The 25,520-nt window shown below is 26.1% G+C and overlaps 1 protein-coding gene across 2 annotated transcripts in view; it reads left to right on the top strand.

Annotated features, from left to right (window-relative positions):
• Positions 1–25,520, top strand: part of LOC137421911 (transmembrane cell adhesion receptor mua-3) — a 169,653-nt gene that overhangs the window by 90,914 nt on the left and 53,219 nt on the right. For both annotated transcript variants that reach the window (XR_013621806.1, XM_078769869.1), the window contains exons 17-22: positions 1,601–1,759; positions 3,706–3,864; positions 4,234–4,392; positions 6,106–6,264; positions 8,210–8,368; positions 9,339–9,497. Coding sequence is in view for 1 of the 2 variants with exons in the window: in XM_078769869.1 (XP_078625995.1) it covers positions 1,601–1,759; positions 3,706–3,864; positions 4,234–4,392; positions 6,106–6,264; positions 8,210–8,368; positions 9,339–9,497 (954 nt within the window). In the remaining variant the exon portion in view is untranslated. The remainder of the gene's footprint in view (positions 1–1,600; positions 1,760–3,705; positions 3,865–4,233; positions 4,393–6,105; positions 6,265–8,209; positions 8,369–9,338; positions 9,498–25,520) is intronic.

Here is a 25,520-nt window from a genome sequence, read left to right as displayed (position 1 = left end):
TTTATTAACTATATTTACCTTCATTTGATTTTATTAACTATATTTACCATCATTTGATTTTATTAACTATATTTACCATCATTTGATTTTATTAACTATATTTACCATCATTTGATTTCATTAACTGTATTTACCTTCATTTGATTTATTAGCTACATTTACAATCATTTTATTTTATTAACTATATTTACCATCATTTGATTTTATTAACTGTATTTACCTTCATTTGATTTTATTAACTATATTTACCTTCATTTGATTTTATTAACTATATTTTCTATCATTTCATTTTTATTCATTATATTTACCATCATTTGATTTTATTACCTGTATTTACCATCATTTGATTTTATTAGCTACATTTACAATCATTTTATTTTATTAACTATATTTACCATCATTTGATTTTATTAGCTATATTTACCATCATTTTATTTTATTAACTATATTTACTATCATTTCATTTTTATTAATTATATATTTACCATCATTTGATTTTATTAACTGTATTTACCTTCATTTGATTTTATTAACTATATTTACCTTCATTTGATTTTATTAACTATATTTACCATCATTTGATTTTATTAACTATATTTACCATCATTTGATTTTATTCACTATATTTACCATCATTTGATTTTATTAACTGTATTTACCTTCATTTGATTTTATTAGCTACATTTACAATCATTTTATTTTATTAACTATATTTACCATCATTTGATTTTATTAACTGTATTTACCTTCATTTGATTTTATTAACTATATTTACCTTCATTTGATTTTATTAACTATATTTACCATCATTTCGTTTTTATTAATTATATTTGCCATCATTTGATTTTATGAACTGTATTTACCATCATTTGATTTTATTAGCTACATTTACAATCATTTGATTTTATTGACTATATTTACCATCATTTGATTTTATTAGCTATATTTACCATCATTTTATTTTATTAACTATATTTTCTATCATTTCATTTTTATTAATTATATATTTACCATCATTTGATTTTATTAACTGTATTTACCTTCATTTGATTTTATTAACTATATTTAACTTCATTTGATTTTATGAACTATATTTACCATCATTTGATTTTATTAACTATATTTACCATCATTTGATTTTATTAACTATATTTACCATCATTTGATTTTATTAACTGTATTTACCTTCATTTGATTTTATTAACTGTATTTACCTTCATTTGATTTTATTAGCTACATTTACAATCATTTTATTTTATTAACTATATTTACCATCATTTGATTTTATTAACTGTATTTACCTTCATTTGATTTTATTAGCTACATTTACAATCATTTTATTTTATTAACTATATTTACCATCATTTGATTTTATTAACTGTATTTACCTTCATTTGATTTTATTAACTATATTTACCTTCATTTGATTTTATTAACTATATTTACCATCATTTCATTTTTATTAATTATATTTACCATCATTTGATTTTATTAACTGTATTTACCATCATTTGATTTTATTAACTGTATTTACCTTCATTTGATTTTATTAACTATATTTACCATCATTTGATGTTTATGCACTATTTTTTATGAACAGATATTGATGAGTGCCGGGAGGATCCAAGAATGTGCGGTGTCGGAGGAAACTGCTTAAACAACCCCGGATCCTTCAGCTGCACCTGTCAAACTGGATATCGATTACCCATTGAACTTTCTGAATCATTTAACCCCTTATTGAATGGGTCCATCTGCATTGGTGAGCAAGCGACAAGAGTCCACGCCCTTTGTTTGATCATATGTTTGCAATTGTTATATTGTCATGTTCTATCAAGCAGAACACTTAACTTGTGATCTATCTGCAGCTATGTGATTAAATTAATTTGATTTTGTCAATGAAATCGAATCACAGAGCAATATATCTTCCTGAAATATGGAAAACAATCACCTTGTTCAAGAAGGAACCTTCCCAGGATATAAATTCTCAATTGCATCCTCATTGATCTCATTCACATACACGCTGCAGGTGGTGAGCTCTCTTTGGCATACTTTGTCATAAGTTCATTTGTTATTTTTGCGTCCATGAACCGTGCGTGCGTCCAAGTTCCACTTATTGGTTTGACTGTTCGCTTGACTCCACCCAAAGTTTATATACCATGGCCAACTTGTTGGTGCTTGCACTGCTCTGCAAAGTCAAAAACAAAGACGTATTTGGAGTTGTCATATTCACAATCGACATGCCCTCCCCATAAATTTTCCCTTCAGTGTGAAATGAACAAAGTGACAGTTGAAAGGATTTTGAGCTGATAAGCAATATGAGTCTTTTGAAGATAAACCTCATGGATCGAGACAGCGGTCTGTTGTCTATACACCGCCCAAATAACGACATGGCATTCTCTCAAGCAGCGCTTTTACTGCGGAGGTTACGCATGTCCTTGCGATAATTTACCACCACCACCCCGCACATACACACACTTTTTGCTTAAATACAACATAATATGTGTTGTTCTGTTCAATCCACACAGGCACGGATGCGGGATGTTCCTCAAATGCATCAACAAATTTATTGGACATGAAGCAATGCCAACTTTCCCCAAATAAGTTGTTTTCTCTCAAATGCAGACTGCACTGGTGGGCAGTATTTGATAAAGGAGACCGGAATCAGCTGGTGCACCTGCTGGATTTTATTCGTTGGAGTAAGCACGTAATGTGTGGTGCACATGCGCTGAAAATGTATCACTTGTGCATGAGTACTGATACGGATAAAGATTTATACTGCAGTGCTGTGCTGCTTCAAGTTATCTTCCAAAGGAGCCTCTTTGCTCGCCCATAGCGTGATTTTTAGGGAAGAAAAGTTTATTTAGTCATTGTTGCATTGGAGATTAATGTGTGATTAGAGTGGTAAAGGTACTCAAAAAGTGGCTCGCGGTCCACATTCTGACCACAGATATGATTAGTCCGGACTGAGAGCTAATCCTCATCCTCCCCCTTGATTCAAAGTGCTCAAACAAGCACTACAACGAACGAAGTGCCCGGCAACGCTTAACAACATGGCGTCTCCATGTAAATAATGTTGCCGTGGTACTCGAACGAGGTCGTTTTCAGTTTTATTCGATCCACTTGTGACAACTTCCCCAAACGAAATTTTTGTGTTAGGAGCAGCTAGAGAGTACGAGGAAGAGGGAAAGAGAGGTAAAGAAATGGGGAATCAAAGGAGGATTCCCCTGCCAACAGTATCTATGGAACTACCAGCTATGACTGTGCATTCTCGAGAGGACGAGGGGAGTGGTTTTGCACGTTTGTAGATCTTGAAGAATGAGGATGAAAAGTAGAAATAACAATAAAAGTATGAATGCATATTTACATCTATTTTTTGAGTGCAAAAGCAAACTTCAAATCCCATGTTGAAAGACACCTTCGGATATTTAAAATCTCAACTCAGAGGTTGCACGTTTGGATGTAAAGCCATGCCTGAAAAGCACCAATCTGACATTTTATAGGGAGGTGGGGATCAAACCGAGATGAAATATATCAAATATGAGGGTGATACTTGTGCACCATCCCATGCCACATACATTTGGGAAATTGAAAACTTAACCAGAACAGAGGAAGATAAACAGGAGGCACATATGCTCGCTCCTACCTCACACTTGCTCTGGCACACCAAACTTCAACATCGCTTCCAATGTATCCGCTTCCTATCAGATGTAGACGAGTGCCTGATGGATCCTGGAGTGTGTGGTACTGGAGGAAACTGCTCAAATAACCATGGCTCCTTCAGCTGCACCTGTCAAAATGGATATCGACCAACCACTGGTCAATCCGGATCATTTCATCCCTTATTGAATGCGACCCACTGCCTTGGTGAGTGAGCATTCTACACATATCAAACCACCATGTTTGGTGTTTCAGGGTTTAGGAGTTATTTAATCATCACATAGATTACATCGGCGACCACCAACTTGCGAAGAAGAACGTCAACAAAACAATATGTGTTTGTTCACCCAAATGCAACCTTCAAAAGTAAAAACTGATGAAATGTTGACGTGGTAATCTTAACAAACTACTTCAAGCTTAATATTGGTCACTCAGGTCCAACATTGTGAAAACTAACATTCTGTATCGCATCAGTTTAATCAACTGTGAACAGTAAAATCTTTTTTCAGGCATGACAGGGATTTTCATACTTTACATTGCAACCCATTGTCGTTCATTCCCTTATTCTACGACTAGATGTGGACGAGTGCCAGGAGAATCCGATAATATGTGCTGATGGAGGACAATGCGTCAACAGCCCAGGTTCATTCTCGTGTTCCTGTCTCACTGGTTATCGGTCAAACATCAGGAGTTCTGGACAATTTCACACCACGAAGGACACATTTCCCTGTATTGGTAAGTCCTCCGACAATTTTAACCCAACCCATAATTCAGGCACTTATATTTGTTTGAATTTCAATTTCAAACAATTGGAATAGTTCACATATTCATGTGCGCTGTGGAAAACCCTTTTATGATTTTAAAAAAAATTTTCAACATATCAAACTATGAATCATTTATATTATGAAGTTCCAGGTATACAGCTATTCAACAAAATAAGCTGAATCATTATTTATGATTGTTGTTTTTCACTTTAAGCAAGGAAATGCAGACAAAAGAAGGGGACACTTGGCTCATCAAGCTGCTTTAATTTCCACATTCACGATAATCCAGGGACACAGCAGTATACCTGGATCCATCTTTGTATTAACAACAACAACAACCAAAAAAAAACATTAAAAACATTCAGCAAACTCCAACCTACAGATATCACAACTCCATTCCACCTGCCTAATGTCGAGTTACTTATCATTACCACCAATATCCATGTCACCCTCTCTGCTCATTGCTTCTAAGAACTTATCCAAATCCAGTTTAAACCTATCAACTGTCCGTGTTGGTACCACCTGCCACTATTTTATTTTTATTAACTATATTTACCATCGTTTGCTTTTAATTAACTATATTTACCATCGTTTGATTTTTAATAATTATATTTACCATCGTTTGATTTTTTAACTATATTTACCATCATATGATTTTTAATAATTCTATTTACCATCGTTTGATTTTTTAAACTATATTTACCATCGTTTGATTTTTAATAATTATATTTACCATCGTTTGATTTTTATTAACTATATTTACCATCGTTTGATTTTTAATAATTATATTTACCATCGTATGATTTTTATTCACTATATTTACCATCATTTGATTTTATTAACTATATTTACCATCATTTGTTTTTTATTAATTATATTTATCATCATTTGATTTTATTAACTCTATTTACCATCATTTGATTTTATTAACTATATTTACCATCATTTGATTTTTATTAGCTATATTTACCATCATTTGATTTTATTAACTCTATTTACCATCATTTGATTTTATTAACTATATTTACCATCATTTGATTTTTATTAGCTATATTTACCATCATTTGATTTTATTAATTCTATTTACCATCATTTGATTTTATTAACTATATTTATCATCATTTGATTTTTATTAATTATATTTATCATCATTTGATTTTTATTAACTGTATTTACCTTAATTTGATTTTATTAACTATATTTATCATCATTAGATTTTTATTAATTATATTTATCATCATTTGATTTTTATTAATTATATTTATCATCATTTGATTTTTATTAACTATATTTACCATCATTTGATTTTTATTAACTATATTTACCATCATTTGATTTTATTAACTATAATTATCATCATTTGATTTTATTAACTATATTTACCATCATTTGATTTTTATTAACTATATTTACCATCATTTGATTTTATTAACTATAATTACCATCATTTGATTTTATTCACTATATTTACCATCATTTGATTTTATTAACTGTATTTACCTTAATTTGATTTTATTAACTATATTTACCATCATTTGATTTTTATTAACTGTATTTACCTTAATTTGATTTTATTAACTATATTTACCATCATTTGATATTTAATAACTGTATTTACCTTAATTTGATTTTATTAACTATATTTACCATCATTTGATGTTTATGCACTATTTTTTATGAACAGATATTGATGAGTGCCGGGAGGATCCAAGAATGTGCGGTGTCGGAGGAAACTGCTTAAACAACCCCGGATCCTTCAGCTGCACCTGTCAAACTGGATATCGATTACCCATTGAACTTTCTGAATCATTTAACCCCTTATTGAATGGGTCCATCTGCATTGGTGAGCAAGCGACAAGAGTCCATCACCTTTGTTTGATCATATGTTTGCAATTGTTATATTGTCATGTTCTATCAAGCAGAACACTTAACTTGTGAACTATCTGCAGCTATGTGATTAAATTAATTTGATTTTGTCAATTAAATCGAATCACAGAGCAATATATCTTCCTGAAATATGGAAAACAATCACCTTGTTCAAGAAGGAACCTTCCCAGGATATAAATTCTCAATTGCATCCTCATTTATCTCATTCACATACACGCTGCAGGTAGTGAGCTCTGTTTGGCATACTTTGTCATAAGTTCATTTGTTATTTTTGCGTCCATGAGCCATGCGTGCGGCCAAGTTCCACTTATTGGTTTGACTGTTCGCTTGACTCCACCCAAAATTTATATACCATGGCCAACTTGTTGGTGCTTGCACTGCTCTGCAAAGTCAAAAACAAAGACGTATTTGGAGTTGTCATATTCACAATCGACATGCCCTCCCCATAAATTTTCCCTTCAGTGTGAAATGAACAAAGTGACAGTTGAAAGGATTTTGAGTTGATAAGCAATATGAGTCTTTTGAAGATAAACCTCATGGATCGAGACAGCGGTCTGTTGTCTATACACCGCCCAAATAACGACATGGCATTCTCTCAAGCAGCGCTTTTACTGCGGAGGTTACGCATGTCCTTGCGATAATTTACCACCACCACCCCGCACATACACACACTTTTTGCTTAAATACAACATAATATGTGTTGTTCTGTTCAATCCACACAGGCACGGATGTGGGATGTTCCTCAAATGCATCAACAAATTTATTGGACATGAAGCAATGCCAACTTTCCCCAAATAAGTTGTTTTCTCTCAAATGTAGACTGCACTGGTGGGCAGTATTTGATAAAGGAGACCGGAATCAGCTGGTGCACCTGCTGGATTTTATTCGTTGGAGTAAGCACGTAATGTGTGGTGCACATGCGCTGAAAATGTATCACTTGCGCATGAGTACTGATACGGATAAAGATTTATACTGCAGTGCTGTGCTGCTTCAAGTGATCTTCCAAAGGAGCCTCTTTGCTCGCCCATAGCGTGATTTTTAGGGAAGAAAAGTTTATTTAGTCATTGTTGCATTGGAGATTAATGTGTGATTAGAGTGGTAAAGGTACTCAAAAAGTGGCTCGCGGTCCACATTCTGACCACAGATATGATTAGTCCGGACTGAGAGCTAATCCTCATCCTCCCCCTTGATTCAAAGTGCTCAAACAAGCACTACAACGAAGAAGTGCCCGGCAACGCTTAACAACATGGCGTCTCCATGTAAATAATGTTGCCATGGTACTCGAACGAGGTCGTTTTCAGTTTTATTCGATCCACTTGTGACAACTTCCCCAAACGAAATTTTTGTGTTAGTAGCGGCTAGAGAGTACGAGGAAGAGGGAAAGAGAGGTAAAGAAATGGGGAATCAAAGGAGGATTCCCCTGCCAACAGTATCTATGGAACTACCAGCTACGACTGTGCATTCTCGAGAGGACGAGGGGAGTGGTTTTGCACGTTTGTAGATCTTGAAGAATGAGGATGAAAAGTAGAAATAACAATAAAAGTATGAATGCATATTTACATCTATTTTTTGAGCGCAAAAGCAAACTTCAAATCCCATGTTGAAAGACACCTTCGGATATTTAAAATCTCAACTCAGAGGTTGCACGTTTGGATGTAAAGCCATGCCTGAAAAGCACCAATCTGACATTTTATAGTGAGGTGGGGATCAAACCGAGATGAAATATATCAAATATGAGGGTGATACTTCTGCACCATCCCATGCCACATACATTTGGGAAATTGAAAACTTAACCAGAACAGAGGAAGATAAACAGGAGGCACATATGCTCGCTCCTACCTCACACTTGCTCTGGCACACCAAACTTCAACATCGCTTCCAATGTATCCGCTTCCTATCAGATGTAGACGAGTGCCTGGTGGATCCTGGAGTGTGTGGTGCTGGCGGAAACTGCTCAAATAACCATGGCTCCTTCAGCTGCACCTGTCAAAATGGATATCGACCAACCACTGGTCAATCCGGATCATTTCATCCCTTATTGAATGCGACCCACTGCCTTGGTGAGTGAGCATTCTACACACTAGGGCATGCCCGTACTATATCTATATCTAAAATTATATCCCCCCCTCTATTTACATGAAATGGTTTGGTTCATGAAATGTTTTGGTCCATTCGCAACGCCAAAGCGAACGGCGAACGCTTTACATGAAATGGTTTGGTTCATGAAATGTGTTGGTCCATTCGCAACGCCAAAGCGAACGGCGAACGGCTTGCGAGTACAGTGACAATCCCCCCCCCCCCCTCTATTTAGATGAAATGGTTTTTATTAGTTTTAAAACATAGTTTAACGCCAACATAGCGGCAACATAGTTTGCAAACGTGAAATAAATGAATACGCTCTCAAATGTGCCATCCGAGGCAGAGTGTGTTCGCCACGTTCGGCACACGCGATAGCTCGCTGCTCTCTGATTGGTTGAATCGTTTTTTGGACATAGCTCGGTAAGTAATTGTCCGATTAATATGAAACCTTGAAAAGGCACATCCTCGGGTCCCCAGCAATATACCTGGCAAGTTTAAAGTATATCGGACCCGTGGTTGTCGAGAAACAGCGGTCACAGACAAACAAACGTACAAACGTACAAACAAACAAACACACAGAGATTACTGGAATTATAGATAGATATCAACCCACCATGTTTTGTGTTTCAGGGTTTTGGAGTTATTTAATCATCACATAGGTTACATCGGCGACCACCAACTTGCGAAGAAGAACGTCAACAAAACAATATGTGTTTGTTCACCCAAATGCAACCTTCAAAAGTAAAAACTGATGAAATGTTGACGTGGTAGTCTTAACAAACTACTTAAAGCCTTATATTGGTCACTCAGGTCCAACATTGTGAAAATTAACATTCTGTATCGCATCCGTTTAATCAACTGTGAACCGTAAAATCTTTCTTCAGGCATGAGAGGCATTTTCATACTTTACATTGCATCCCATTGTTGTTCATTCCCTTATTCTACGACTAGATGTGGACGAGTGCCAGGAGAATCCGAAAATATGTGCTGATGGAGGACAATGCGTCAACAGCCCAGGTTCATTCTCGTGTTCCTGTCTCACTGGTTATCGGTCAAACATCAGGAGTTCTGGACAATTTCCCACCACAAAGGACACATTTCCCTGTATTGGTAAGTCCTCCGACAATTTTAACCCAACCCATAATTCAGGCACTTTTAATTGTTTGAATTTGAATTTCAAACAAATGGAATAGTTCACATATTCATGTGCATGCTGTGGAAAACCCTTTTCTGATTTTTTAAAATTTTCAACATATCAAACGATGAATCATTTATATTATGAAGTTCCAGGTATACAGCTATTCAACAAAATAAGCTGAATCATTATTTATGATTGTTGATTTTCACTTTAAGCAAGAAAATGCAGACAAAAGAAGAGGACACTTGGCTCATCAAGCTACTTTAATTTCCACATTCACGAAAATCCAGGGACACAGCAGTATACCTGGATCCATCTTTGTATTAACAACAAAAAATAATAATAAATAAACATGAAAAACATTCAGCAAACTCCAACCTACAGATATCGCAACTCCATTCCACCTGCCTAATGATACGTCGTTACGTATCATTACCACCAATATCCATGTCACCCTCTCTGCTCATTACTTCTAAGAACTTATCCAAATCCAGTTTAAACCTTTCAACTGTCCGTGTTGGTACCACCTGCCACTATTTTATTTTTATTAACTATATTTACCATCGTTTGATTTTTATTAACTATATTTGCCATCGTTTGCTTTTAATTAAATAGATTTACCATCGTTTGATTTTTATTAAATATATTTACTATCATTTCATTTTATTCATTATATTTACCATCGTTTGCTTTCAATTAACTATATTTACAATCATTTGATTTTTATTAATTATATTGACCATCATTTGATTTTTATCAACTATATTTACCATCATTTGATTTTTATTAACTATATTTGCCATCGTTTGCTTTTAATTAAATAGATTTACCATCGTTTGATTTTTATTAAATATATTTACTATCATTTCATTTTATTCATTATATTTACCATCATTTGATTTTTATTAACTATATTTACCATCATTTGATTTTTATTAACTGTATTTATCATCATTTGATTTTTTTTTTCTTCTATATTTACCATTATTTGATTTTATTAACTATATTTACTATCATTTCATTTTTATTAATTATATTTACCATCATTTGATTTTATTAACTGTATTTACCTTCATTTGATTTTTATTAACTATATTTACCATCATTTGATTTTTATTAACTATATTTACCATCATTTGATTTTTATTAACTATATTTACCATCATTTGATTTTTATTAGATATATTTACCATCATTTGATTTTTATTGGCTCTATTTACAATCATTATCTTGCCAAAACGAAGTTTTTGCAAGATGTATTAGTCAGCTTGTATGTTTGTTTGTTTGTGGTTAATCATTCTTTTTTCACGTTTAGATCACTCTGTAGACCACAGTTATTATTGGAAACTCCTGTAACTTCGCATATCAGAGTCCTATAGAGATACCCTTCAGCACACAAAATTTTGAAGGTCAAGGTCAAAGGTCAAGGTCACTTTGTGGTCAATCATGGAGGTCGACGAAACACTAATTTTTTGAGTAACTTTGATCGGATCGTCTCCAAACTTCATGGGAATCTAGTATATGGTCCGGCGCTCAGCTGATTAGTTTTTGGTGGCGATCGGCCTTGACCTTCATGGTTAGCGCTGGAGGTCGAAAATTATTGACCCCAAGGTCAAATTTTGAAATCGTAGGTACCATATCGAGTAATACCTCATATGAATGCCCTTGATGAGTGCTTCCCAGATCTGTAAACAGTTTGACGCTATGACGTCATTTGATGACGTCATGACGAAAAAACGGAATTTTCACATTTTGGCAAGATACGGTTCACCCTGTGGGTGACATATGTTCATTTGATTTTTATTAACTAGATTTGCCATCCTTTGATTGTTATTAACTATATTTACGATTATTTGATTTCTATTAACTCTCTTTACCATCATTTGATGTTTATGAACTACATATGCCATCATTTGATTTTTATTTATTATATTTGCCATCATTTGATTTTTATTAGCTATATTTACAATCATTTGATTTTTATTAACTATATTTACCATCATTTGATTTTATTAACTATATTTACCATCATTTGATTTCATTAACTATATTTACTCTCATTTCATTTTTATTAATTATATTTACCATCATTTGATTTTATTAACTGTATTTACCTTCATTTGATTTTTATTAACTATATTTACCATCATTTGATTTTTATTAACTATATTTACCATCATTTGATTTTTATTAACTATATTTACCATCATTTGATTTTTATTAGATATATTTACCATCATTTGATTTTTATTGGCTCTATTTACAATCATTTGATTTTTATTAACTAGATTTGCCATCCTTTGATTGTTATTAACTATATTGACCATCATTTGATTTTTATTCACTATATTTACCATCATTTGATTTTTATTAACAATATTTACCATCATTTGATTTTTATTTATTATATTTGCCATCATTTGATTTTTATTAGCTATATTTACAATCATTTGATTTTTATTAACTATATTTACCATCATTTGATTTTATTAACTATATTTACCATCATTTGATTTCATTAACTATATTTACTCTCATTTCATTTTTATGAATTATATTTACCATCATTTGATTTTTATTGGCTATATTTACCATCATCTGACTTTTTTTTTAGCTATATTTACCATCATTTGACTTTTATTAACTATATTTACCGTTATTTGATTTTTATTTTTCCTATATTTACCATTATTTGATTGTCTTAACTATATTTACCATCATATGATTTTTCTTAATTATATTTACCATCATTTGATTTTTATTATTTATATTTACCATCATTTGATTTTTATTGGCTATATTTACCATCATTTCATTTTTATTAATTATATTTACCATCATTTCATTTTTATTAATTATATTTACCATCATTTGATTTTTATTAGCTATATTTACCATCATTTCATTTTTATTAATTATATTTACCATCATTTGATTTTATTAACTATAATTACTCTCATTTCATTTTTATGAATTATATTTACCATCATTTGATTTTTATTGGCTATATTTACCATCATCTGACTTTTTTTAGCTATATTTACCATCATTTGACTTTTATTAACTATATTTACCGTTATTTGATTTTTATTTTTTATATATTTACCATCATTTGATTTTATTAACTATATTTACTATCATTTCATTTTTATTAATTATATTTACCATCATTTGATTTTATTAACTGTATTTACCTTCATTCCATTTTTATTAACTATATTTACCATCATTTCATTTTTATTAACTATATTTACCATCATTTGATTTTTATTAGCTATATTTACCATCATTTGATTTTTATTACCTATATTTACCATCATTTGATTTTATTAATTATATTTACCTTCATTTGATTTTTATTAACTATATTTACCATCATTTGATTTTTATTAACTATATTTACCATCATTTGATTCTTATTAACTATATTTACCATCATTTGATTTTTATTAACTATATTTACCATCATTTGATTTTTATTAATTATATTTACCATCATTTGATTTTATTAACTGTATTTACCTTCATTTGATTTTTATTAACTATATTTCCCATCATTTGATTTTTATTAACTATATTTACCATCATTTGATTTTTATTAACTATATTTACCATCATTTGATTTTTATTAGCTATATTTACCATCATTTCATTTTTATTCACTATATTTGTCATCATTTGATTTTTATTAATTATATTTACCATCATTTGATTTTTATTAACTATATTTACCATCATTTGATTTTATGAGCTGTATTTATCATCATTTGATTTTATTGACTATATTTACCATTATTTGATTTTTATTTCTTCTATATTTACCATTATTTGATTTTCTTAACTATATTTTGCATTATTTGATTTTATTAACTATATTTACCATCATTTGATTTTATTAACTATATTTACTATCATTTCATTTAATTAATTATATTTACCATCATTTGATTTTATTAACTGTATTTACCTTCATTTGATTTTATTAACTATATTTACCTTCATTTGATTTTATTAACTATATTGACCATCATTTGATTTTATTAGCTATATTTACTATCATTTGATTTTTATTAACTATATTTACCATCAATTGATTTTTATTAATTATATTTACCATCATTTGATTTTTTTAAATTATATTTACCATCATTTGATTTTATTAACTGTATTTACCATTATTTGATGTTCTTAACTATATTTACCATCATTTGATTTTATTAACTATATTTACTATCATTTCATTTTTATTAATTATATTTACCATCATTTGATTTTATTAACTGTATTTACCTTCATTTGATTTTATTAGTTATATTTACCTTCATTTGATTTTATTAACTATATTTACCATCATTTGATTTTATTAACTATATTTACCATCATTTGATTTTATTAATTATATTTACCTTCATTTGATTTTATTAACTATATTTACCTTCATTTGATTTTATTAACTATATTTACCATCATTTTATTTTATTAACTATATTTACCATCATTTGATTTTATTAACTATATTTACCATCATTTGATTTTATTAACTATATTTACCATCATTTGATTTTATTAATTATATTTACCATCATTTGATTTTATTAACGATATTTACCATCATTTGATTTTATTAACTATATTCACCATCATTTGATTTTATTAGCTATATTTACCATCATTTGAGTTTATCAACTATATTTACCATCATTTTATTTTATTAACTATATTTACCATCATTTGATTTTATTAACTATATTTACCATCATTTGATTTTATTAGCTATATTTACCACTATTTTATTTTATTAACTATATTTACCCTCATTTGATTTTATTGACTATATTTACCATCATTTGATTTTATTAGCTATATTTACCATCATTTTATTTTATTAACTATATTTACTATCATTTCATTTTTATTAATTATATTTACCATCATTTGATTTTATTAACTGTAATTACCTTCATTTGATTTTATTAACTATATTTACCTTCATTTGATTTTATTAACTATATTTACCATCATTTGATTTTATTAACTATATTTACCATCATTTGATTTTATTAACTATATTTACCATCATTTGATTTTTATTAGATATATTTACCATCATTTGATTTTTATTGGCTCTATTTACAATCATTATCTTGCCAAAACGAAGTTTTTGCAAGATGTATTAGTCAGCTTGTATGTTTGTTTGTTTGTGGTTAATCATTTTTTTTTCACGTTTAGATCACTCTGTAGACCACAGTTATTATTGGAAACTCCTGTAACTTCGCATATCAGAGTCCTATAGAGATACCCTTCAGCACACAAAATTTTGAAGGTCAAGGTCAAAGGTCAAGGTCACTTTGTGGTCAATCATGGAGGTCGACGAAACACTAATTTTTTGAGTAACTTTGATCGGATCGTCTCCAAACTTCATGGGAATCTAGTATATGGTCCGGCGCTCAGCTGATTAGTTTTTGGTGGCGATCGGCCTTGACCTTCATGGTTAGCGCTGGAGGTCGAAAATTATTGACCCCAAGGTCAAATTTTGAAATCGTAGGTACCATATCGAGTAATACCTCATATGAATGCCCTTGATGAGTGCTTCCCAGATCTGTAAACAGTTTGACGCTATGACGTCATTTGATGACGTCATGACGAAAAAACGGAATTTTCACATTTTGGCAAGATACGGTTCACCCTGTGGGTGACATATGTTCATTTGATTTTTATTAACTAGATTTGCCATCCTTTGATTGTTATTAACTATATTTACGATTATTTGATTTCTATTAACTCTCTTTACCATCATTTGATGTTTATGAACTACATATGCCATCATTTGATTTTTATTTATTATATTTGCCATCATTTGATTTTTATTAGCTATATTTACAATCATTTGATTTTTATTAACTATATTTACCATCATTTGATTTTATTAACTATATTTACCATCATTTGATTTCATTAACTATATTTACTCTCATTTCATTTTTATTAATTATATTTACCATCATTTGATTTTATTAACTGTATTTACCTTCATTTGATTTTTATTAACTATATTTACCATCATTTGATTTTTATTAACTATATTTACCATCATTTGATTTTTATTAACTATATTTACCATCATTTGATTTTTATTAGATATATTTACCATCATTTGATTTTTATTGGCTCTATTTACAATCATTTGATTTTTATTAACTAGATTTGCCATCCTTTGATTGTTATTAACTATATTGACCATCATTTGATTTTTATTCACTATATTTACCATCATTTGATTTTTATTAACAATATTTACCATCATTTGATTTTTATTTATTATATTTGCCATCATTTGATTTTTATTAGCTATATTTACAATCATTTGATTTTTATTAACTATATTTACCATCATTTGATTTTATTAACTATATTTACCATCATTTGATTTCATTAACTATATTTACTCTCATTTCATTTTTATGAATTATATTTACCATCATTTGATTTTTATTGGCTATATTTACCATCATCTGACTTTTTTTTTAGCTATATTTACCATCATTTGACTTTTATTAACTATATTTACCGTTATTTGATTTTTATTTTTCCTATATTTACCATTATTTGATTGTCTTAACTATATTTACCATCATATGATTTTTCTTAATTATATTTACCATCATTTGATTTTTATTATTTATATTTACCATCATTTGATTTTTATTGGCTATATTTACCATCATTTCATTTTTATTAATTATATTTACCATCATTTCATTTTTATTAATTATATTTACCATCATTTGATTTTTATTAGCTATATTTACCATCATTTCATTTTTATTAATTATATTTACCATCATTTGATTTTATTAACTATAATTACTCTCATTTCATTTTTATGAATTATATTTACCATCATTTGATTTTTATTGGCTATATTTACCATCATCTGACTTTTTTTAGCTATATTTACCATCATTTGACTTTTATTAACTATATTTACCGTTATTTGATTTTTATTTTTTATATATTTACCATCATTTGATTTTATTAACTATATTTACTATCATTTCATTTTTATTAATTATATTTACCATCATTTGATTTTATTAACTGTATTTACCTTCATTCCATTTTTATTAACTATATTTACCATCATTTCATTTTTATTAACTATATTTACCATCATTTGATTTTTATTAGCTATATTTACCATCATTTGATTTTTATTACCTATATTTACCATCATTTGATTTTATTAATTATATTTACCTTCATTTGATTTTTATTAACTATATTTACCATCATTTGATTTTTATTAATTATATTTACCATCATTTGATTCTTATTAACTATATTTACCATAATTTGATTTTTATTAACTATATTTACCATCATTTGATTTTTATTAATTATATTTACCATCATTTGATTTTATTAACTGTATTTACCTTCATTTGATTTTTATTAACTATATTTCCCATCATTTGATTTTTATTAACTATATTTACCATCATTTGATTTTTATTAACTATATTTACCATCATTTGATTTTTATTAGCTATATTTACCATCATTTCATTTTTATTCACTATATTTGTCATCATTTGATTTTTATTAATTATATTTACCATCATTTGATTTTTATTAACTATATTTACCATCATTTGATTTTATGAGCTGTATTTATCATCATTTGATTTTATTGACTATATTTACCATTATTTGATTTTTATTTCTTCTATATTTACCATTATTTGATTTTCTTAACTATATTTTGCATTATTTGATTTTATTAACTATATTTACCATCATTTGATTTTATTAACTATATTTACTATCATTTCATTTAATTAATTATATTTACCATCATTTGATTTTATTAACTGTATTTACCTTCATTTGATTTTATTAACTATATTTACCTTCATTTGATTTTATTAACTATATTGACCATCATTTGATTTTATTAGCTATATTTACTATCATTTGATTTTTATTAACTATATTTACCATCAATTGATTTTTATTAATTATATTTACCATCATTTGATTTTTTTAAATTATATTTACCATCATTTGATTTTATTAACTGTATTTACCATTATTTGATGTTCTTAACTATATTTACCATCATTTGATTTTATTAACTATATTTACTATCATTTCATTTTTATTAATTATATTTACCATCATTTGATTTTATTAACTGTATTTACCTTCATTTGATTTTATTAGTTATATTTACCTTCATTTGATTTTATTAACTATATTTACCATCATTTGATTTTATTAACTATATTTACCATCATTTGATTTTATTAATTATATTTACCTTCATTTGATTTTATTAACTATATTTACCTTCATTTGATTTTATTAACTATATTTACCATCATTTTATTTTATTAACTATATTTACCATCATTTGATTTTATTAACTATATTTACCATCATTTGATTTTATTAACTATATTTACCATCATTTGATTTTATTAATTATATTTACCATCATTTGATTTTATTAACGATATTTACCATCATTTGATTTTATTAACTATATTCACCATCATTTGATTTTATTAGCTATATTTACCATCATTTGAGTTTATCAACTATATTTACCATCATTTTATTTTATTAACTATATTTACCATCATTTGATTTTATTAACTATATTTACCATCATTTGATTTTATTAGCTATATTTACCACTATTTTATTTTATTAACTATATTTACCCTCATTTGATTTTATTGACTATATTTACCATCATTTGATTTTATTAGCTATATTTACCATCATTTTATTTTATTAACTATATTTACTATCATTTCATTTTTATTAATTATATTTACCATCATTTGATTTTATTAACTGTAATTACCTTCATTTGATTTTATTAACTATATTTACCTTCATTTGATTTTATTAACTATATTTACCATCATTTGATTTTATTAACTATATTTACCATCATTTGATTTTATTAACTATATTTACCATCATTTGATTTTTATTAGATATATTTACCATCATTTGATTTTTATTGGCTCTATTTACAATCATTATCTTGCCAAAACGAAGTTTTTGCAAGATGTATTAGTCAGCTTGTATGTTTGTTTGTTTGTGGTTAATCATTTTTTTTTCACGTTTAGATCACTCTGTAGACCACAGTTATTATTGGAAACTCCTGTAACTTCGCATATCAGAGTCCTATAGAGATACCCTTCAGCACACAAAATTTTGAAGGTCAAGGTCAAAGGTCAAGGTCACTTTGTGGTCAATCATGGAGGTCGACGAAACACTAATTTTTTGAGTAACTTTGATCGGATCGTCTCCAAACTTCATGGGAATCTAGTATATGGTCCGGCGCTCAGCTGATTAGTTTTTGGTGGCGATCGGCCTTGACCTTCATGGTTAGCGCTGGAGGTCGAAAATTATTGACCCCAAGGTCAAATTTTGAAATCGTAGGTACCATATCGAGTAATACCTCATATGAATGCCCTTGATGAGTGCTTCCCAGATCTGTAAACAGTTTGACGCTATGACGTCATTTGATGACGTCATGACGAAAAAACGGAATTTTCACATTTTGGCAAGATACGGTTCACCCTGTGGGTGACATATGTTCATTTGATTTTTATTAACTAGATTTGCCATCCTTTGATTGTTATTAACTATATTTACGATTATTTGATTTCTATTAACTCTCTTTACCATCATTTGATGTTTATGAACTACATATGCCATCATTTGATTTTTATTTATTATATTTGCCATCATTTGATTTTTATTAGCTATATTTACAATCATTTGATTTTTATTAACTATATTTACCATCATTTGATTTTATTAACTATATTTACCATCATTTGATTTCATTAACTATATTTACTCTCATTTCATTTTTATTAATTATATTTACCATCATTTGATTTTATTAACTGTATTTACCTTCATTTGATTTTTATTAACTATATTTACCATCATTTGATTTTTATTAACTATATTTACCATCATTTGATTTTTATTAACTATATTTACCATCATTTGATTTTTATTAGATATATTTACCATCATTTGATTTTTATTGGCTCTATTTACAATCATTTGATTTTTATTAACTAGATTTGCCATCCTTTGATTGTTATTAACTATATTGACCATCATTTGATTTTTATTCACTATATTTACCATCATTTGATTTTTATTAACAATATTTACCATCATTTGATTTTTATTTATTATATTTGCCATCATTTGATTTTTATTAGCTATATTTACAATCATTTGATTTTTATTAACTATATTTACCATCATTTGATTTTATTAACTATATTTACCATCATTTGATTTCATTAACTATATTTACTCTCATTTCATTTTTATGAATTATATTTACCATCATTTGATTTTTATTGGCTATATTTACCATCATCTGACTTTTTTTTTTTAGCTATATTTACCATCATTTGACTTTTATTAACTATATTTACCGTTATTTGATTTTTATTTTTCCTATATTTACCATTATTTGATTGTCTTAACTATATTTACCATCATATGATTTTTCTTAATTATATTTACCATCATTTGATTTTTATTATTTATATTTACCATCATTTGATTTTTATTGGCTATATTTACCATCATTTCATTTTTATTAATTATATTTACCATCATTTCATTTTTATTAATTATATTTACCATCATTTGATTTTTATTAGCTATATTTACCATCATTTCATTTTTATTAATTATATTTACCATCATTTGATTTTATTAACTATAATTACTCTCATTTCATTTTTATGAATTATATTTACCATCATTTGATTTTTATTGGCTATATTTACCATCATCTGACTTTTTTTAGCTATATTTACCATCATTTGACTTTTATTAACTATATTTACCGTTATTTGATTTTTATTTTTTATATATTTACCATCATTTGATTTTATTAACTATATTTACTATCATTTCATTTTTATTAATTATATTTACCATCATTTGATTTTATTAACTGTATTTACCTTCATTCCATTTTTATTAACTATATTTACCATCATTTCATTTTTATTAACTATATTTACCATCATTTGATTTTTATTAGCTATATTTACCATCATTTGATTTTTATTACCTATATTTACCATCATTTGATTTTATTAATTATATTTACCTTCATTTGATTTTTATTAACTATATTTACCATCATTTGATTTTTATTAACTATATTTACCATCATTTGATTCTTATTAACTATATTTACCATCATTTGATTTTTATTAACTATATTTACCATCATTTGATTTTTATTAATTATATTTACCATCATTTGATTTTATTAACTGTATTTACCTTCATTTGATTTTTATTAACTATATTTCCCATCATTTGATTTTTATTAACTATATTTACCATCATTTGATTTTTATTAACTATATTTACCATCATTTGATTTTTATTAGCTATATTTACCATCATTTCATTTTTATTCACTATATTTGTCATCATTTGATTTTTATTAATTATATTTACCATCATTTGATTTTTATTAACTATATTTACCATCATTTGATTTTATGAGCTGTATTTATCATCATTTGATTTTATTGACTATATTTACCATTATTTGATTTTTATTTCTTCTATATTTACCATTATTTGATTTTCTTAACTATATTTTGCATTATTTGATTTTATTAACTATATTTACCATCATTTGATTTTATTAACTATATTTACTATCATTTCATTTAATTAATTATATTTACCATCATTTGATTTTATTAACTGTATTTACCTTCATTTGATTTTATTAACTATATTTACCTTCATTTGATTTTATTAACTATATTGACCATCATTTGATTTTATTAGCTATATTTACTATCATTTGATTTTTATTAACTATATTTACCATCAATTGATTTTTATTAATTATATTTACCATCATTTGATTTTTTTAAATTATATTTACCATCATTTGATTTTATTAACTGTATTTACCATTATTTGATGTTCTTAACTATATTTACCATCATTTGATTTTATTAACTATATTTACTATCATTTCATTTTTATTAATTCTATTTACCATCATTTGATTTTATTAACTGTATTTACCTTCATTTGATTTTATTAGTTATATTTACCTTCATTTGATTTTATTAACTATATTTACCATCATTTGATTTTATTAACTATATTTACCATCATTTGATTTTATTAATTATATTTACCTTCATTTGATTTTATTAACTATATTTACCTTCATTTGATTTTATTAACTATATTTACCATCATTTTATTTTATTAACTATATTTACCATCATTTGATTTTATTAACTATATTTACCATCATTTGATTTTATTAACTATATTTACCATCATTTGATTTTATTAATTATATTTACCATCATTTGATTTTATTAACGATATTTACCATCATTTGATTTTATTAACTATATTCACCATCATTTGATTTTATTAGCTATATTTACCATCATTTGAGTTTATCAACTATATTTACCATCATTTTATTTTATTAACTATATTTACCATCATTTGATTTTATTAACTATATTTACCATCATTTGATTTTATTAGCTATATTTACCACTATTTTATTTTATTAACTATATTTACCCTCATTTGATTTTATTGACTATATTTACCATCATTTGATTTTATTAGCTATATTTACCATCATTTTATTTTATTAACTATATTTACTATCATTTCATTTTTATTAATTATATTTACCATCATTTGATTTTATTAACTGTAATTACCTTCATTTGATTTTATTAACTATATTTACCTTCATTTGATTTTATTAACTATATTTACCATCATTTGATTTTATTAACTATATTTACCATCATTTGATTTTATTAACTATATTTACCATCATTTGATTTCATTAACTGTATTTACCTTCATTTGATTTATTAGCTACATTTACAATCATTTTATTTTATTAACTATATTTACCATCATTTGATTTTATTAACTGTATTTACCTTCATTTGATTTTATTAACTATATTTACGTTCATTTGATTTTATTAACTATATTTACTATCATTTCATTTTTATTAATTATATTTACCATCATTTGATTTTATTAACTGTATTTACCATCATTTGATTTTATTAGCTACATTTACAATCATTTGATTTTATTAACTATATTTACCATCATTTGATTTTATTAACTATATTTACCATCATTTTATTTTATTAACTATATTTACCATCATTTGATTTTATTAACTATATTTACCATCATTTGATTTTATTAACTATATTTACCATCATTTGATTTTATTAATTATATTTACCATCATTTGATTTTATTAACGATATTTACCATCATTTGATTTTATTAACTATATTCACCATCATTTGATTTTATTAGCTATATTTACCATCATTTGAGTTTATCAACTATATTTACCATCATTTTATTTTATTAACTATATTTACCATCATTTGATTTTATTAGCTATATTTACCACTATTTTATTTTATTAACTATATTTACCCTCATTTGATTTTATTGACTATATTTACCATCATTTGATTTTATTAACTGGATTTACCTTCATTTGATTTTATTAACTATATTTACCTTCATTTGATTTTATTAACTATATTTACCATCATTTGATTTTATTAACTATATTTACCATCATTTGATTTTATTAACTATATTTACCATCATTTGATTTCATTAACTGTATTTACCTTCATTTGATTTATTAGCTACATTTACAATCATTTTATTTTATTAACTATATTTACCATCATTTGATTTTATTAACTGTATTTACCTTCATTTGATTTTATTAACTATATTTACCTTCATTTGATTTTATTAACTATATTTACTATCATTTCATTTTTATTAATTATATTTACCATCATTTGATTTTATTAACTGTATTTACCATCATTTGATTTTATTAGCTACATTTACAATCATTTTATTTTATTAACTATATTTACCATCATTTGATTTTATTAACTATATTTACCATCATTTTATTTTATTAACTATATTTACCATCATTTGATTTTATTAACTATATTTACCATCATTTGATTTTATTAACTATATTTACCATCATTTGATTTTATTAATTATATTTACCATCATTTGATTTTATTAACGATATTTACCATCATTTGATTTTATTAACTATATTCACCATCATTTGATTTTATTAGCTATATTTACCATCATTTGAGTTTATCAACTATATTTACCATCATTCTATTTTATTAACTATATTTACCATCATTTGATTTTATTAACTATATTTACCATCATTTGATTTTATTAGCTATATTTACCACTATTTTATTTTATTAACTATATTTACCCTCATTTGATTTTATTGACTATATTTACCATCATTTGATTTTATTAGCTATATTTACCATCATTTTATTTTATTAACTATATTTACTATCATTTCATTTTTATTAATTATATTTACCATCATTTGATTTTATTAACTGTATTTACCTTCATTTGATTTTATTAACTATATTTACCTTCATTTGATTTTATTAACTATATTTACCATCATTTGATTTTATTAACTATATTTACCATCATTTGATTTTATTAACTATATTTACCATCATTTGATTTCATTAACTGTATTTACCTTCATTTGATTTATTAGCTACATTTACAATCATTTTATTTTATTAACTATATTTACCATCATTTGATTTTATTAACTGTATTTACCTTCATTTGATTTTATTAACTATATTTACCTTCATTTGATTTTATTAACTATATTTACTATCATTTCATTTTTATTCATTATATTTACCATCATTTGATTTTATTACCTGTATTTACCATCATTTGATTTTATTAGCTACATTTACAATCATTTTATTTTATTAACTATATTTACCATCATTTGATTTTATTAGCTATATTTACCATCATTTTATTTTATTAACTATATTTACTATCATTTCATTTTTATTAATTATATATTTACCATCATTTGATTTTATTAACTGTATTTACCTTCATTTGATTTTATTAACTATATTTACCTTCATTTGATTTTATTAACTATATTTACCATCATTTGATTTTATTAACTATATTTACCATCATTTGATTTTATTCACTATATTTACCATCATTTGATTTTATTAACTGTATTTACCTTCATTTGATTTTATTAGCTACATTTACAATCATTTTATTTTATTAACTATATTTACCATCATTTGATTTTATTAACTGTATTTACCTTCATTTGATTTTATTAACTATATTTACCTTCATTTGATTTTATTAACTATATTTACCATCATTTCGTTTTTATTAATTATATTTGCCATCATTTGATTTTATGAACTGTATTTACCATCATTTGATTTTATTAGCTACATTTACAATCATTTGATTTTATTGACTATATTTACCATCATTTGATTTTATTAGCTATATTTACCATCATTTTATTTTATTAACTATATTTTCTATCATTTCATTTTTATTAATTATATATTTACCATCATTTGATTTTATTAACTGTATTTACCTTCATTTGATTTTATTAACTATATTTAACTTCATTTGATTTTATGAACTATATTTACCATCATTTGATTTTATTAACTATATTTACCATCATTTGATTTTATTAACTATATTTACCATCATTTGATTTTATTAACTGTATTTACCTTCATTTGATTTTATTAACTGTATTTACCTTCATTTGATTTTATTAGCTACATTTACAATCATTTTATTTTATTAACTATATTTACCATCATTTGATTTTATTAACTGTATTTACCTTCATTTGATTTTATTAGCTACATTTACAATCATTTTATTTTATTAACTATATTTACCATCATTTGATTTTATTAACTGTATTTACCTTCATTTGATTTTATTAACTATATTTACCTTCATTTGATTTTATTAACTATATTTACCATCATTTC

Source organism: Myxine glutinosa, chromosome 1 (genome assembly GCF_964187855.1).
Source record: "Myxine glutinosa chromosome 1, kmMyxGlut1.1, whole genome shotgun sequence".
NCBI lineage: Eukaryota > Metazoa > Chordata > Myxini > Myxiniformes > Myxinidae > Myxine > Myxine glutinosa.
The sequence above is the reverse complement of the archived record's forward strand: the minus strand, read 5'-3'. Positions and strand labels throughout refer to the sequence as shown.